The sequence below is a fragment of the Acomys minous genome (assembly GCF_964271855.1).
Source record: "Acomys minous genome assembly, chromosome: 9".
NCBI lineage: Eukaryota > Metazoa > Chordata > Mammalia > Rodentia > Muridae > Acomys > Acomys minous.
This window is the reverse complement of record NC_140490.1, coordinates 34,931,064-34,947,694: the sequence shown is the minus strand read 5'-3', so window position 1 is coordinate 34,947,694 and position 16,631 is coordinate 34,931,064. Positions and strand designations below refer to the sequence as shown.

At 42.1% G+C, this 16,631-nt stretch overlaps 1 protein-coding gene across 10 annotated transcripts in view; it reads right to left on the bottom strand.

Annotated features, from left to right (window-relative positions):
* The window catches only part of LOC311604546 (uncharacterized protein), a 60,828-nt gene that overhangs the window by 32,847 nt on the left and 11,350 nt on the right, over nt 1-16,631 (bottom strand). For 8 of the 10 annotated variants that reach the window (XM_084794491.1, XM_084794493.1, XM_084794495.1 and 5 more), the window contains 8 exons: nt 16,282-16,343; nt 14,387-14,417; nt 10,442-10,511; nt 7,852-8,142; nt 5,308-5,515; nt 4,401-4,674; nt 3,461-3,628; nt 366-399 (listed from right to left, as the gene is read on the bottom strand). In XM_084794491.1, the coding sequence (XP_084650617.1) occupies nt 366-399; nt 3,461-3,628; nt 4,401-4,674; nt 5,308-5,515; nt 7,852-8,142; nt 10,442-10,511; nt 14,387-14,417; nt 16,282-16,343 (1,138 nt within the window). The remainder of the gene's footprint in view (nt 1-365; nt 400-3,460; nt 3,629-4,400; nt 4,675-5,307; nt 5,516-7,851; nt 8,143-10,441; nt 10,512-14,386; nt 14,418-16,281; nt 16,344-16,631) is intronic. The other 2 variants (XM_084794494.1, XM_084794498.1) reach the window with 2 other exon arrangements.

The following is a 16,631-nucleotide window of genomic DNA, read 5'->3' as shown; positions in this document are numbered from 1 at the left end:
GAGCTGGAGTGAGTGAGTAGGGGGTCTTTTCCCCTTTTCCAGAGGAACAGGGGAGGGAAAGGGAGGGTGGGACTCGTAGGAGAGGAAGGAGGGAGGCTATGACCCAAATATAAAGTGAATACATAAATTAAAAATTAAAAAATAAAAGAGAAAGGGAGAGAGGGAGACAGAAGAGGAGGGAAGGAAGGAGGGAGAGAGGGAGGGAGGGAGTGGGAGAGGGAGGGAGGGAGGGAGGGAGGGAGGGAGGGAAGAGTCAGATGGGAGGCTCAGCAGCTCCCCCATGTGGTGGTCACACCGCTGCTCAGGACTCTAATTTTCTCTGCTTCTGCCACCAAACTATTTTTCTCTTTATTCCATTACAGTACCTCATGCTCTTCTTTAGATGTGCTCCTTGCAGGCCTTAAAATGTAAAGAAACACAATTTCTTTCAGATTATTAGAAAGTATTTTGAATATAAATTCTATTTTTCTTGCAGATAAGAATCTGAGGTTGTAATTTACACAACTGTTATAGGATACTTAATATACAATTATTTCCATAAAAAGGCTTGAAAATAAACCTAAGGCACTAACAATATTATTATTATCATGGCCAATAATTAACTTTAGTCCAACTTTCTGTTTGCCAAATACTTTTATTTGATAGAAAGAAATATAATTCTTTTCTCTCTTTTTTTTTTCCTTTTTTTTAAGCTTTGTCATTTAAAACTACACCAGGCCTGGGAATACTGGTGCATGCCTTTAATTCAAACAATCAGGCCACAGAAACAGATAGGTCTATCTGAATTTGAGGCTAGCCTGGTCTACATAGTGAGTTCTGGGCCAGCAAGAGCTCCAAAGTAAGAAAACTTGTCTGGAAAAACAAAAAAGAAGGGGCTAGAAAGATGGCTAAGAGGTTAAAAGCATTAGCTGCTCTTGCAGAGGACCTGAGCTAATTTCCAGTATCTACATGATGACTCACAGCCACTATAAATCCAGAGGCTGTGATGCCCTCTTCAGACCTCCACGGTCACCAAGCACACATGTGGCGCACACATGTACATGCAGGCAGCCAGCACACAAAGGATAAGCGCAATTTTAATTTTTAAATAAATAATAAATAAAAGTACACCAGCAAACCTTCATGAACACTAAAACCCATTCAGAAAATATTGCTTAAGCACTCAGGAAACTCTTTTTTAAAATACAACTAGAAACCAGATTTCTCAGGACCCCATATGCAAGTCCTAGGCACCGTACACATCTCATTTTAAAACTCAGCACAGGAAGCTCTGTGAGTTTGAAGACAATTCTTACACAGAGCTAGTTCTAGGACAGCCAGGGCAACAAAATGGAAACGTGCTTTAAGAAGAAGAAGAAAAAGAAGAGGAAGAAGAGAAAGAAAAGGAAGATAAAGAAGGAGAGGAAGAAGAGGAAGAATAAGGAGTAGAAGAGGAAGAAGAGGAGATAGAGGAGAAAGAGAAGGAGAAAGGTAGGGGGACGAGCAGCTGAGGCTAAGGAACAGGCGGGGAGCCTACCATTAGAGGTCCTCAAAAAGACCCCACCCAGCGGGGGATTGAAGCAGATGCTGAGGCTCCCAGCCAAACTTTAGGGTGGAGCACCAGGAGTCTTCTGTTGTGTTTAATTTTGCTTTGCTTTGCTTTGTTTTTTGTTTTTTTGGGGGGGTTTGTTTGTTTGTTTGTTGTTTTGCTATGTTTTGAAAACAGGGTTTCTCTGTACAGCTTTGGCTGTCCTGGACTCTTTGTAGACTGGGCTGGCCTGAAACTCACAGAGATCCACCTGCCTCTGCACTTCCAAGGGCTCAGATTAAAGGCATGAAGCACTGCACGCAGCTGCACAGGGAGTCTTATGGAAATGTTGGTGGGTGTGGGGGAGCAGGGGGGGGGTGGGGGGGGGCGGGGGGTGAGGAGACAGGAGCTCCACAAGGAGACCCAACAGAGCCACAAATCTGGGCCCAGGAGGGCCTGCAGAGACTGATGCAGCAACCCAGGACCATGCTTGGAGAGGACCTAGAGCCCCTGCTCAGATGCAGTAGCTAGGCAGCACAGTCCACGTGTGGGTCCTATAACATGGGGAGGAGGGGCTACCTCTGATGTGGGCTCTACTGCCCACGCATTGATCACTTCCCCCTATGGGGTGGCCTTATCAGGCCACAGAGGAAGAGGAAGCAGGCAGTCCAGATGAGTCTTGATAGGCTGGGGTTAGATGATAGAGGAAGAGGGCTCCCCCTTTCTGAGAACTAAGGGGGGGTGAACGAGGGAGGGAGGGTGGAGCCAGGAGGAGATGAGGGAGGGGGCTACATTTGGGATGTAAAGTGAATAAGTAAAAAATAAAACACACATGCACACACAAAGGAGGATCGAGGCAAAGATATACAGCTGGTAATATTAACAGGATTATGTACTCAAAAGGCCAGAGACCGGAGAACTAACACATGTCATATTCATCTTTGTGCACTTAGCACCTAACTAATACAGAGCACATAAATATAACAGTTGCATTTTTTTCTTTCTGTCTTTCTTTCTTTTTAGGTTTTTTAAAACAGGGTTTCCCTGTGTAGCCTTGGCTGTCCTGGACTCACTTTGTAGACCAGGCTGGCCTCAAACTCACAATTTTCACTTACATTTTAAACTGTTTTAAAAATGGGCAGAATCAGATAAACACTCCTCTTTATTTTGGTCATATAGTCTACAGTTAGATTATTATGTCTTTTAAGTTCAATTTCTGTAAAGCAACCTCACGGAGAAATTCTGTAATTACCATGACTTTGAAAACTTGAATACTCTTGTCTTTTCAAAATAGCCACAACAGTCTTGTTTCTTATCAGGGAAGTAGGGCACATTTTACTGCCCAAAATGTTTTGTTTTATTTAAGAAGACAATTTTTTTTTCATTCCTGCTTTCTTGCTTGTGCCTTCTACTGTTAATCAAATAAAGTTTGACATTTCTCCCTTCCCTTTCCAAAACCATGCGAATACACATACTCTACAATGTTCATTTTGATATGAAAATCCTAAATCCTACATTCTTCCGCAGGCATTACCTCCTTCTCTCAAGCTTCTCTGAGTAAACACTCTCGCTGCCTGGCTTCCTCAAGGACCGAGTATCGACCTGGCCCGATTTCACTCAGTGTTCCAGCGGCATTGCTATGGCTGAGTGTCCTTTTGCTTCGAGTGGCCACTGTAGGCTTTTGTTTTATTTCCAGGAAAAGTACACACTGCTAATATCCCTTTGCAGAGAACAAAATATTTAATATTGGGCTGGAGAGATGGCTCAGAGGTTAAGAGCACTGGCTGCTCTTTCAAAGGTCCCAAGTTCAATTCCCAACAACCACCAGATGGTGGCTCACAACTATCTACAATGAGATCTGGTGCCCTCTTCTGGCCTGCAGGTGCACATGCAGGCGAAATACTGTTTACATAATAAATAAATAAATATTTTTTAAAAACGTTTACTTTTTACCTTCGTTCATCCTGATGTACTTCCCAAATGCAACTATCCTTCACCTGTGGCAGAGCACTGGGATTTGTAGTACATTTCTCAAATGTTGATATAGTCTCAGATTCTCTGGGAAAATATTTTTTATTTTCACTGTTGTTTATTTCTATCAAATGTGTAACAGGTTCACTCCTTTAAGGCAATCATAAAAGCCAGATTTTCTTTTTTAGTAATTCTACTAACCAAGGTTAAAAAACAATTGGATGAAACTGTCTCCCCGTATTAATTCATTTATTCATTTTTTTAAAATTAAAATGTACCATTTAAAAGCAATGAAAGATATATTTTCTAATTATAAAAACAGGTAGCACTGGGAGTGGTGGCGTACACCTTTAATTCCAGAACTCAGGTGGCAGAGGCAGGTGGATCTCAGTGAGTTCAAGGCCAGCCTAGTCTACAAAGGGAGTCCAGGACAGCCAAGGCTACACAGAGAAACCCTGTCTTAAAAAAAATAAAGAAAGAGCCGGGCGTGGTGGCACACGCCTTTAATCCCAGCACTCGGGAGGCAGAGGCGGGTGGATCGCTGTGAGTTCGAGGCCAGCCTGGTCTACAAAGTGAGTCCAGGACAGCCAAGGCTAACACAGAGAGACCCTGTCTTGAAAAACCAAAAAAAAAAAAAAAAAAAAAAAAAGAAAGAAAAAAAAAGAAAAAGAAAAGGAGACTGGAGAGATGGCTCAGAGGTTAAGAGCACTGACTACTCTTCTGAAGGTCCTGAGTTTAGTTCCCAGCAATCACATGGTGGTTCACAACCATCTATAATGAGATCTGGTGCCCTCTTCTGGCCTGCAGTTGTTATATGCAGGCAGAGCACTGTACACATAATAAATAAATAAATAAATAAATAAATAAATTTTTAAGTAAAAAGGAAAGAATGATCTATTTTGAATTAATGCCGTGCTCTTACTTATCGTGTTCTTCTTTTTCTTTAAGGCCAAAATCCTTGTTGCTAGCAGCTCCACTGGGCCTTTGTAGAGTTGGTGCATTGCCTTTGTGTTCAGCAGCAGCAACAGCTGCAAAAGCAGCAGTGACAGCAGCGGTGACCACAGCCTTAACAGCAGTGTTGGAGGAGGCCGCAGCTGCAGCAGCTGAAGCTTCGGAAGCGGAACCGGAAGCAGCTGCAGCAGCCGCTGACGCATCGGAAGCAGAAGCTGCAGAAGCAGAAGCAATATTAGAAGCAGCTGAAGCGGAAGTGGAAGTGGAAGTGAAAAGGAATATTTTTAATTAGCATTAAAGCAACCAGAACAGCAGAGCTCTCTAACTCATAAGTGCAGGTCGACAGGTATTTTAGCCCAAGGTCCCAGATGATAAGTCACAAAGAATGTGGAGATAAGAGACAATGGCCTACTGAGTATTCCAGGGACCGGCTGGCCATAAAAGATAGGGAGGATACACAAGGACAAATTCCTGAGAGAAGCAGGTACCCGACATGATCAAGTGAGTAATGAGCCAAGACCCCTCATCCAATTTTATGGTGTTTGCTTAATCCTCTTTGAGGCCCGCACACAATGTTGCAGGTTTGAGTTTAACCAGATGTGTTGTCAGCTCAGATAAAACTTCTACCCTCGGGTTTCAAGGAAAACAGGAACCAAGGACTGTTCCCATATGATTAAGTCTGAGCTTACCCCAGATCTGCCTACGCAACTTGCTGATGTTCAAATGTTTGAAACAACCAATTGTGTGTGGTCACGCCAAAACGACCCACTCCCCCCCCCCCACTCTTGCCCATATAAACCCCAAACCCCTGGGCTTTGGGGTCGACCCCTCTGTCTCCTGCGTGAGATACGTGTCGACCCGGAGCTCCGCCAATAAACTACCTCGTGTGTTTACAGCAAGACGGTCGTTTGTGTATCTTTGGGTGCGCGCCATCCCGAGGCTTGAGTGAGGGTCTCCCTTCGGGGGTCTTTCAGAAGCAGCAGCAGCTGCCGCACAGGCAGAAGCAACTGTGCAAGCAGTTCTGTCATTAGAGTTCTCTAGTGCGACATCCGGTTCTTGGAGTCGGAACTTCCTCTCTTCTTCCGCCTTTAAGGAAAGTTCAAGTTGTGTTATTTTTCATTAAAGGATGGTTTTATAGTTTAATTCCTTTTACTACTTGTCAGTACCATGGTCTTGATTTTAGTCCACAAATACTTGTGTTACAATTTTATCAATACAAACCACTAACATTTTGTAAACTCGGCTTCATATCTGTTTGAGTAAAAGACCCAGGGTTTTCAGAAATCTCAACAGAGGACATGCTCCATCTGGCTTTTAAAAATCTGCCCTTTGCTACCTAACGCATTCACGTCTTGCATAATGGGAAATCAAGAGAAAGACAAAAGGTGTCCTCTCCAGTCTGCACGACCTAGATTACACATTAACCGACAGATGGCGCAATGAGGAGCTTTGGAACATAAGGAACCTCACCCTTCTGCACTACATTAGCCCTTTCCCGTGACCTTTCACAGTTGCCCACTGGGATCCTGGGATAGCAAAACAGGGTGACCTTTGAAATGCGTGAACACAGTGTACCACCTCCCACAGCAGAGGGGAGCCGCTGAGTTGTGAGTATGGATTCTGGAGATTTCTCACTCCTTAGCTGTGACTGTTGTACCTAGGGATGCCCAGTAATGGATGCCCTGCTTCATTCAGCGCCGTGACCATCTACCTACAGCAGGAGTTATGTGAACAAAGCCTGAAGGATCCATTCGAAGCTCTGCTGTGGTGTTAGCCACTGGTTTGTGTCACAAGGCAGTTGATAAAATTAAATAAGGCGAACTGAGAACTTAAGAAATGTGAGCTGGACGTGGTGGCGCACGCCTTTAATCCCAGCACTGGGGAGGCAGAGGCAGGTGGATCTCTGTGAGTTGGAAGCCAGCCTGGTCTACAGAGTTCCAGGATAGCAAAGGCTACGCAGAGAAACCCGGTCTCGAAAAACCAAAGAAAGAAATACAAAGGAAGGGACTGGAGAGATGGCTCAGTGGTTAAGAGCGCCACCTGCTCCTCCAAAGGTCCTGAGTTCAATTCCCAGCAACCACATGGTGGCTCACAACCATCTATAATGTGATCTGATGCCCTCTTCTGCCCTCTTCTGCAGATAGAGCATTCATATACAATAAATAAATAAATTTTTAAAAAAAAGAAATACAAAGAAAAAGTAAGCTATATCTAGATGCAATTTCATTAACAGATAATCCAGCGGTATACACCACTGTTTTTGTAAGCAGAATGAAATTGACAGAGAAAAATCCACGAAAAGTGAACTTTCTCTTTTTCCAAAGCCAGGAACCATCCTTGTAATATTCCTGTGTCATTGTCTGCTTTCTCTGTCTTGCTCTAGTCCTTCATGAGCATATACAACACCAACTCTGCTGATGTGTAGTAGAGAAAAGCTGCCCGTACCTGTCCAGGCCCATGCTTTTGCACTTAGCACACAGCCTTTACAAAGTAATAGCTTCTACTTCCAGGCTTGTACTGGTTTGGTTTCAGATTACTTGAATTGCAGAAATGTGGCATCTCTTATTTGAGACACACGAGACACTTGTGAAGTGTAAACCACTGCCCTTTTGGCTTACTAGATTTATGTATATGTCTAATATCTAATTTTCAATTAGTGATATCACTTGTATATCAAACATGTTGGTTCCTTTCATTTCAACTATAGATACTCTAGAAATCATTACAATTATAATCACCGTTATTTTTTGTATTGTTATTTTTAAAAATTGCCCTCAGCAAGGCATGGTGGCACATGTCTTTAATTCCAGCACTCGGGAGGCAGAGGCAGGCAGATCACTGTGAGTTCAAGACCAGCCTGGTCTACAAAGTGAGTCCAGGAAAGCCAAGGCTACACAGAGAAACCCTGTCTCAAAAAAAAATTTTTTTAATTGCCTTCATTTGTGTTTAAAAAAATATTTTCAGATGACTGAAGACATGGTTTAGCAGTTAAGAGCACTGGCTGCTCTACCAAAGGACCCATGTTTGAGTCCCAGCACCCACACAGCAGCTCACAAACACCTGTAACTCTAGTCACAGAGAATGCAGCACCCTCTTCTGGCCTCTGTGGGCACTGCAGGCACGTGGTGCACAGACATACAAGGATCCAGAATACTCACACACAGAAAATAATAAATACATTTTTAAGTGTTTAAAGTATGTTTTTGATATGGTTTGTTGTTCTCATAATGTAATTTATTTGTAGTTAAACCTTAGAAGGCATGTGTCAAGTGTAACCCGAGACTGGGGACAAGGAGTTGCAAGGACATTTTCAAGACTGGGTAATGTTTTTTTAAAATCTGCAGTACTATAGGGACAGTCTTTCCAGATGTATCTTCTCCCTCAGAGACAGATATATCATTTTTCAAATTAAAGTGAGTTACCTTTAAGGGTACTTTTTCTTTAGAGGTGCCAGGGGACGGCTCTTTCTTAAAAGGTTCAGGAAATGGCCTTAGTTTGTATTTGAGGACTTTGTTAAGCTGTTCACTTTGCTGGGCTTTCTCATGTGTTTTCATAGAAGGACATGCTGCGTGCTCAGGGGCGTGTCCTGTATCACCCTTTTTCTTCCTCTTCTGCTCCTGAGATGTCTTTTGCAGATGATCAGGCAGAAGGTTTGTTTTCCTGGCTTGAGATGCTTTTTGTCTTGGAGGACTGGTTTTGGAAGCAACTTCATCCTTATACGTTGTATGGGGCGGGGTGGGCACAGAACAAATAGAAATGAACTCAGACCATAGTTATTTTCTTCATATCTGCTCAGTCACTCGCAACCGGGCTATCATTAAGATCTGAACAGGAAGCCAAACAAGGTGGCTCACTCCTTTATTCCCAGCACTTGGGAGGCAGAGGCAGGCAGATTTCTGTGAGTTCGAGGCCACCCTGGTCTACAGAGTGACAGAGGACAACCAGGGCTGTTAAACAGAGGAACCCTGTCTCAAAAAACAAAATAACAACAAAAAGAACTAAACAGGGCTGCAGATATAGTTCAGTGATGCAGCCCTTGCCTCAAATGTGTGAGGCCCTAAGTTCAATTCCTAGCATCAGCAAATATTTTTTAAAAACAACTGAAAATAATTTACCCAGCCTAGACTAAAAGAAAACCCTAAAATAACACACTTAACTTTTTGTCAATGTTATTTGGAATAAACATGTCATGATGTGCTAAATTTAAGAAGTTTGGGGGTGGGATTTTTGGTTTTTTTGTTTTGTTTTGTTTTGTTTTTGACAGAGTCTCACTGTACAGCTTTGGCTAGCCTCAAACTCACAGATATCTGCCTGCTTTTGCCTCCCAAGAATGGGATTAAAGCTGTGGTCCATCCACTACATTCAACTAAATTACATTGTCTTTTAATATTACTAAAGACGCCAGGCATAAGTGGTGCATGCCTTTAATCCTAACACTGGGAGGCAGAGGCAGGCAGATCTCCAGCCTGGTCTCCACCATGAGTTTGAGGACAACAAGCGCTACATATACTCAGTATCCAAAAAAAAAAAATTACAAAGGAATCCTCATATGAAAATAGTTTTACCTCACTTTACCTAGATCATAGTGAGCTCTGACTGTGCACACCAGTCCTTTTTCTGAAGATCCCTAAACATTAGGCAAGCTTTATTAAGAGCCAAAATTATTAAATACCCGTCAAAAAAATCAACTCTTAAAATTTGCTTTAAGCTCTATATTATGATGGAGTGGTGCATCTGCACAGTCTGTATGTATCAAGTTCACTTCTCATACATTCTAATTTCCACTAAAGACAACGCATACAAACTTTCTTACGGGTTGGCTATGTTGAAATAAAATAAGGCAGAAAGTTATTTTTGTATGCACTCTCCCATAGGTTCTACTGTGGTAGATACAAGGCTACTAAGAGCGACTGGGTTGATTTTGTCATCTTGTTCTCTGCCTCAGTCTAGACCCTGAGGATGACTAAAGACCATGAAGCAGAACTAATTCTAAGGCATGACTAATAATAGGAAACAGCAAATTTAAGCCACTGGGAATGAACCCCTTATTCTTGAGTGATCATCATTATTACATTGCTTGAAACTCCAGCCGGTTAACGATAAAACTCAACTTAGGCCATGCCTTTATCCCATAAACAAAACCATGAAAACTACACCGAGGGTATGGAGAGCTAGCTCAGTGCTTAAGAGCACTGGCTGCTCTCTCAAAGGACCTGAGTTTGATTGCCAGCACACAAATAGCAGCTCACAACCAGCTACGGGGTAAGATAATGCCCTCTTCTTGCCTCCAAAAGGCACCAGGCACACACAGCTATGCATGTAGGCGAAACACACACACACACATAAAATAAAAATAAATCTTAAAAAAGAAAGCTACAAAGGAAAAGATACCTCAGTTATAAAGATACTCTAAGAATAGTTCATACTTTATTTAATGTTTCTTTATTCAAAGTGTTTTAGGCAAAAATATAAATCAGAAATAAAATGCCAAGGGTTGAGCTAGGGAGATGACTTAAGGGATAAAATGCTTGCCGTACAATCCTGAGGAACACAGTTTGGGCCCTCAGAATCCACTTTAAAAACTAAGTGTTGGAATGGAGAGATAGCTCAAGAGGTTAAGGCACTGACTGCTGTTCCAAAGGTCCTGAGTTCAATTCCCAGCAACCACATGGTGGCTCACAACCATCTATAATGAGATCTGGTATGCTCTTCTGGCAGGCAGGCATACATGCAGGCAGAACACTTATATGTAATTTAAAGTTAATTAAAAAAAACTAAATAAAAATTTTAAAAACCTGAGTGTGCTTCCACCTGCAAAACTGCCGAGGTGAGACAGGGACTTCCTGGACCAAGCTGGCTCGCCTGGTCCCAGAGATTCACCTGCCTTTGCCTCTCTGAGTGCTAGGATTACAGGCCTGCTCCACCACACCAGGCTGCAACTGTGAATGTAAGAAAACACTACAAATTCAGAATTTAGAGCAAGAAAATTAATCTCACAAAGGAGACTATTACCTTAGTATCAACATTACTGTCATCTTCTGTTGTTTGTCTGGGACTATCATGACCAGATTTGCAGGAGGCCCTCCAGAGAAAAGACATACAATAACAAGCAAATTGGATATTTTATCAAAATCTGGAGAAAGGTCAGTTATTTTCATATTGAATGGTATTTCCTGATTTGTATAATTGGAAGTTGACCTTTGACTATTTTTAATTAGTACTTTCTGTCTTCAGTTATCACAAATCTGTAACACATAATTAAATGAAGACTCATTCGCAAATCCAAATAAAAAAGCAAAAGCCAATATTGGCAAAGCCTAAAATAATTCACCTGCACAAACTGCCTGCCCTGAAGACTAAACTGAAATATTCTTTAATGACTATAAAATGACCACATAACAATTATTTGCTACCTGAACAGAAGCAAAGCCATTACTCAGCTGGAGAGATGCCTCCATGGTTAAGAGCACTTCCTGCTCTGCCAGGGGATCCAATTTTGGTTCCTAGCACTCAGTTTCCAGCACCCACATCAGGCAGCTCACAACCACCTGTCACTCCAGCTCTAGAGGATTCAATGCCTCTGGTATCAGGCATCTGTAGACACCTGCACTCGTGTGTATGTATACATACCCATATGCAGACACATACACTTTATACGAAGTTAAAAATAATAAAAAATATCCCAGCACTCGGGAAGCAGAGACAGCGGATTTCTGTGAGTTCGAGGCTAGCCTAGTCTACAGAGTTAGACCTTGTCTCAAAACCTTGTCTCATAGCAACAATAATGATAATAAACAATTTTTTAAAGTATTAAAACAAGGCAGAAGATTCGCTATGGCCACCGTCTATCCCTTAGTAAAGACTACACAGCTTATCGCCTTTCCATTGTCCATATCTAGTCAAACTCTAAGTGGGTTCTTTCTGTATATTAAGATGGAAGTAGGTTGGGCATGGTGATGCTCACCTTTAATCCCAGCACTCGGGAGGCAGAGGCAGGCAGATCTCTGTGAGTTCGAGGCCAGCCTGGTCTACAAAGTAAACCCAGAACAGCCAGAGCTACCCAGAAAAAAACCTGCCTCGAAAAACCAAAAAAAATAAAATAAAATAAAAGATGGAAGTAGGTGATCCCATAATCCCACCTGCTGCAGAGATCCTTGAAAGGGGCTTAAATTATCTTGACATCATCTAAAACAAGCCTCAGAGTCTCTCAAGTTCTCTCAAAAAAGTACTGAAAAAAGGGCAGCAATGCTTCCTCAGTGCCTGGTTTGCTGCCCCTTTAGAATATTTTCAATATTCTGTATCTTTATTTTTTTTAGTATTACCTTTGTCAATCTTGTAAATTGCCATACTTTTTAACAATTTTCTTCAACCCAGATTGCTACCCAAAATGGTGCTCCTCTTCACATTCCGTCTATCACCTTTACTTCATTCCTATTCCTTACTACAGATCTAACTTGTTTATTCCACTCTTTTTCCAGTCGCGCACGTGTGTGTGTGTGTGTGTGTGTGTGTGTGTGTGTGTGTGTGTGTGTACATGTGTACACATGTGGAGGTCAGAGGACAACTTGGGGAAGCTGGTTCTCTTCTTCTTCTGTAGGAGGCTCAAGGAACAATTCAAGTTGTCAGCCCTGACAGCAGAACCATAACCCACAGATGACGTGTTAATGCCACTCTGATCTTCAATAGGCTTCGCTGTACTAACTTACCCACTGTACTATTAAACTACTCACTTACATGTGGATGCCTAAGAAAGACGACTGGCCTTAACGTTAACAAAATACATCCAAATTACACTTCTGCCTCTTGGTGCCTTTTCATGTTTAGTTTGCATTTGAGATTCTCTAACAGAACAGCCGTTTGGGCAGAATGGGAACCATGAGTTAATGCACTCGAAGCATCTTGCCTAGTCTCTACAGTTTCTTAAAATTCTGAACTTCTAGGCCAGGTGTCCTGGTGCATGGCTTTAATCCCAGTACTCTGGAGTCAGAGGCAGGTGTATCTCTTAATCCGAGGTCTACAAAGCAAGTTCCAAGAAAGTTAGGGCTACACAGAGAAAGCCTGTCTAGGGAAGAAAAAAAAATCCTGGACTTCTAGATGCTTTTACTCTGTCTAAAAAAAAAAAAAAAAAAAAGAGTGGAATTTAAGATGTCAGAAATGAAGGAGGAGGGGGAGGGAAGAGGAGAAAGAAGATTGGAAGCCAGCCACGCCTGGTGACAGAAGCCTTTAATAACCCCAGCATTCTAGAGGCTGAGGCAGAGAGATCTCTGTGAGTTTGAAGCCCTGGCCTACACAGCAAGTTCCAAGATAGCCAGGACCACATAGAGAGACCCTGACTTAAAAAAAATAAAAAATACAGCCAGGCAGTGGTGGCGCATGTCTTTAATCCCAGCACTTGGGAGGCAGAGGCAAGCGGATTGCTGTGAGTTCGAGGCCAACCTAGTCTACAAAGCAAGTCCAGGAGAGCCAAGGCTACACAGAGAAACCCTGTCTCAAAAAACCAAAAAAATTTAAGTAAGTAAGTAAGTAAAATAAAAAATAAGAAAGGAGTATAGTCATAGTGGGAAAATGCCATCCAAGTTCAAAGTAAAAAGGAGGAGAAAAGGCTCAGGGAATACCACAGAAGAAGGAGCCAAAAGAAGGTAGGGAGAAGGTCTGCATAAAATGCCATGTTTTGTGGGTGAGACATGGCCACTGCAATTAGGAACTCACTCAACGAAGGCCAGCACTGAGTCCACACAAGAATGGACTGTCAACAGTCAGGCGGGCAGGGAGGGGCTCAGGAAGCACCCCTCACCGCTGAACTATTTGCTACTGATAGAGCTGGGGAGAGCAGAGTCCCTGTCTTCAATTAGTGCCCTCTGCTGATGACCTCAGACCCCACCGGGCTCCAGGGGATAGTGAAAACTCAGCGGTTACACAGATGGCCCTGGCCGCAGTGCTTTGAATGAGAATACCATCCCTCTCCACTGCCCCCACCCCAGACGCATAGATTTGAATACTTGGTCACCAGACAGTGGCACTATTTGAAATGATTAGAAGGTGTGGCCTTTTGGAGGAAGCTTGTCACTGGGGCTGGGCTTTGAGGTTTCAAAAGGGTTCCAAGGCCAGTCTCTCTCATCCTGCTGCCTGGAGATCCTGACACACGACTCTCGGCTAGCTCTCCAGCACTACAGTGACAATGGACTAAACTTCTGAAACTGTAAGCCAACTGCAATTAAATGCTTTCCTCCTTTGTCAGAATTGCCTCTTCACAGCAATACAACCCTGACTAAGACACTGACTAAACTTAAACAAACTTAAACAAAACACAATCCCAAATTTTGACTCTGCGGAAAGGACGGTGGGGGTGGTTGACAGGAAAAAGAAGGAGATATGATCGGGTACATGTTAAAGAGTGATCAGACTGCATTAGTCATATCTCATTGTACTCATGCATGAAATTCACAAGAATACAGAAAAAGCTTAAACGTTGATGGTTTAAAAGCAAAGCACTGCTTACCACTGCAAACACCGAAAGTCGGAGGGCAAATTATTAGACTACGGAATCTAGGTTCCTGGGAAAACTCTGCACTAGGGGCAACACATAATTAAACAATCTGGATTGCTCTGATACTGATATGTACCTGTGATGCTAGTGCTGCGCACACAGATCCAAACCATTCTATGCTACAGAGCATGAGAAAGCGCTAGATAACTAAACAGATTAACAGTCAGAGACTTGTTAATCAGCACCAGGAACCAATTAATCCAGCTCTGTGAATGGCAAGTGACCAACTGATACAGAATACATTATGCTGGCATGGATAACCTGCAAATCTTCTGCAATGACTGCATGATATAACAAGCCCTAGTGCATGAGATAGTATCTACCCCCAGACACTAGGCAAGTATTAAATTACTTACATATGCACTCATTCCCCAGTTACTTAATATATTTTCACATACGTGAATTCCTACCTGGGCAAAGAGTTGTGTTCAGTACTGTCATCTGTTTCAAAGGAGAAAAGCAAAATATCTTTTGTAACAATAGAAAAATATAATATCGCACTTAGAAGACTAGTAATTGGTTATAACGTCTTCCTTTGGGAGACTACTAAAGGGAAGACTAACTAGACTGTTGATAGGCAGTTAATATCTAACTCCCAAAGTTGTACATTTCAAATATTGGAAGCAAGAAACTGACCAAGATAGAATACATGCAATAGGCTGCTACATACAGTGATGATCATGCTAAATGTGTGCTATCAAACTAATAGAAAATGATGTCGTTAGCAGAATCAGATTGACAGTGGCAAGAAAAGTATCCTAGTCTTTTTCCTGGACTAGGAACACTAACAATAATTCTAAGACAGAGTACTTGTTAAGACAAAGATTTTCCCCAGTTCCAGTTGAAGTTGTTAAAGATTAAAAGTCCTGGCACACAGAAGCCAGATCTACGGAAGCTGTTCTCCGCAGCATGGCAGAACACACCACACCCAATGTGCGGGACATTGGCGAATGCGTGTGTAGTTTGAAGTAACTGTGAAACCAGCTCTGGAGCTAGGTTGCCCCTACCTGTTTCACACACAAGCATGTTTGTCTCAGTGTCCTCCAAGGCCCCTTATCTAAGGATGGCTCCCTTCCGGACTCTGACAAAGAGGAGAGAACAAGACAGCCCAAGAATGAAAACACTGTGGGCTGGAACAAGCAGAAGGTAAGCTCTTCCCCCACCAGAGGCTACTGTTGTCCATTTCCATGATACAAAAAGCCCTGTGTGGGAACACAATGTCAGTTCAGTCCTGGGACGCTCGTCCGTGGACAGAAAGCTCACACGGGAGCTCCAGCTGAGAGCCTCAGTTCCCCCCAGTTTCTGTGGGAGGTGGCTGAGCCTCTTTCTGCAGCCATTTGCTCTTTTCCTTGAAAACCTCACCCCCTGAGGGGAAACTCTGCTTCCCCAGAACTCTTTATGGGGAACTCCAGCCTACTGTCTCAATGAGGCTTCCTCGGCCGGCCTCAAACTACACACGCATTCGCCTCCCTCTCTTCTCTCTCTCTCCTTTTACTCTGATTTGTTATATACTTAATAAACTCGCTTATTCAAAACCAAGCTACAGCTATCACAGATTATTCTCTTGATCATACAAAACAACATAGAAATCAGAGCTGCTGTTCCAAACTGACAAAATTTGAATTTCTTTGGGAGGAATTAATGAAAATGTTTGAATATATTGTCTTATTACATAATGACATTTGGGGTTTCGTGTGTGTGTGTGTGTGTGTGTGTGTGTGTGTGTGTGTGTGTGTGTGTTGTTGTTGTTGTTGTTGTTGTTGTTGTTTTGTTGTTTTGTTTGAGACAAGGTCTCACTATGTAGCTCTGGCTATCCTGCAACTCATCATGTTGACCAGGCTGGTCTTGAACTCACAGAGATCTGCTTGCCTCTGCTTTCCCAGTGCTGGGGATTAAAGACGTGGATTTCTATACCAGGCTACATAATGACATGGGAGACATTGAACTTCATAGGGACAAAATATGTTGCATTTATTATAAAATGTAAATGAATTCATTTTTATAACAAGCCCAATTTGTGGTAATATGACTATAATAACAATAATGTATTAGGTTTCTTGTGGATACAAAGATATCAGAGGCCAAAATTAATAAACCAACATTTTCAGACAAGATTATTTTCATATTTCAAATTTTTGGAAATAAATTCTTAAATAATTCTAAATTTCCAGAATGTTAAGAAACAAATTAATGAACAATATAATTGTAATTTACACCTTAACTCTTTTTTTAGGACAAAAATTTTTATACATTTTTTTTATGTAGGGTAGGACCACTTTGAGTAATTCTTTATCAAAAATCTTACCTGTAGTGGTCTGTACGGAGTTTTCATGAATTGAGATTTGCTGTTTCTTGGGTATTGCTCCACTGCAGCATATAAAAAAAATGATACTTACTTTAATATATATATGACAAATATTTACCAAGTACTCTAAATTATTTTTGGGATTCATAATGTACCTTACATTAGAATCGAGTGAGCAACTATTAATTTGTTCCTCAGCAGTTAACAGCTGTTGTCCTTACTTTTTCTCATGTAGAAGAAATGGGAAGAATTTAGTCCTTGGTTAAAATAACCACAAAACCACACACACACACACACACACACACACACACACACACACACACACACTCTCGAGGAAGGAGAAGTTTGGT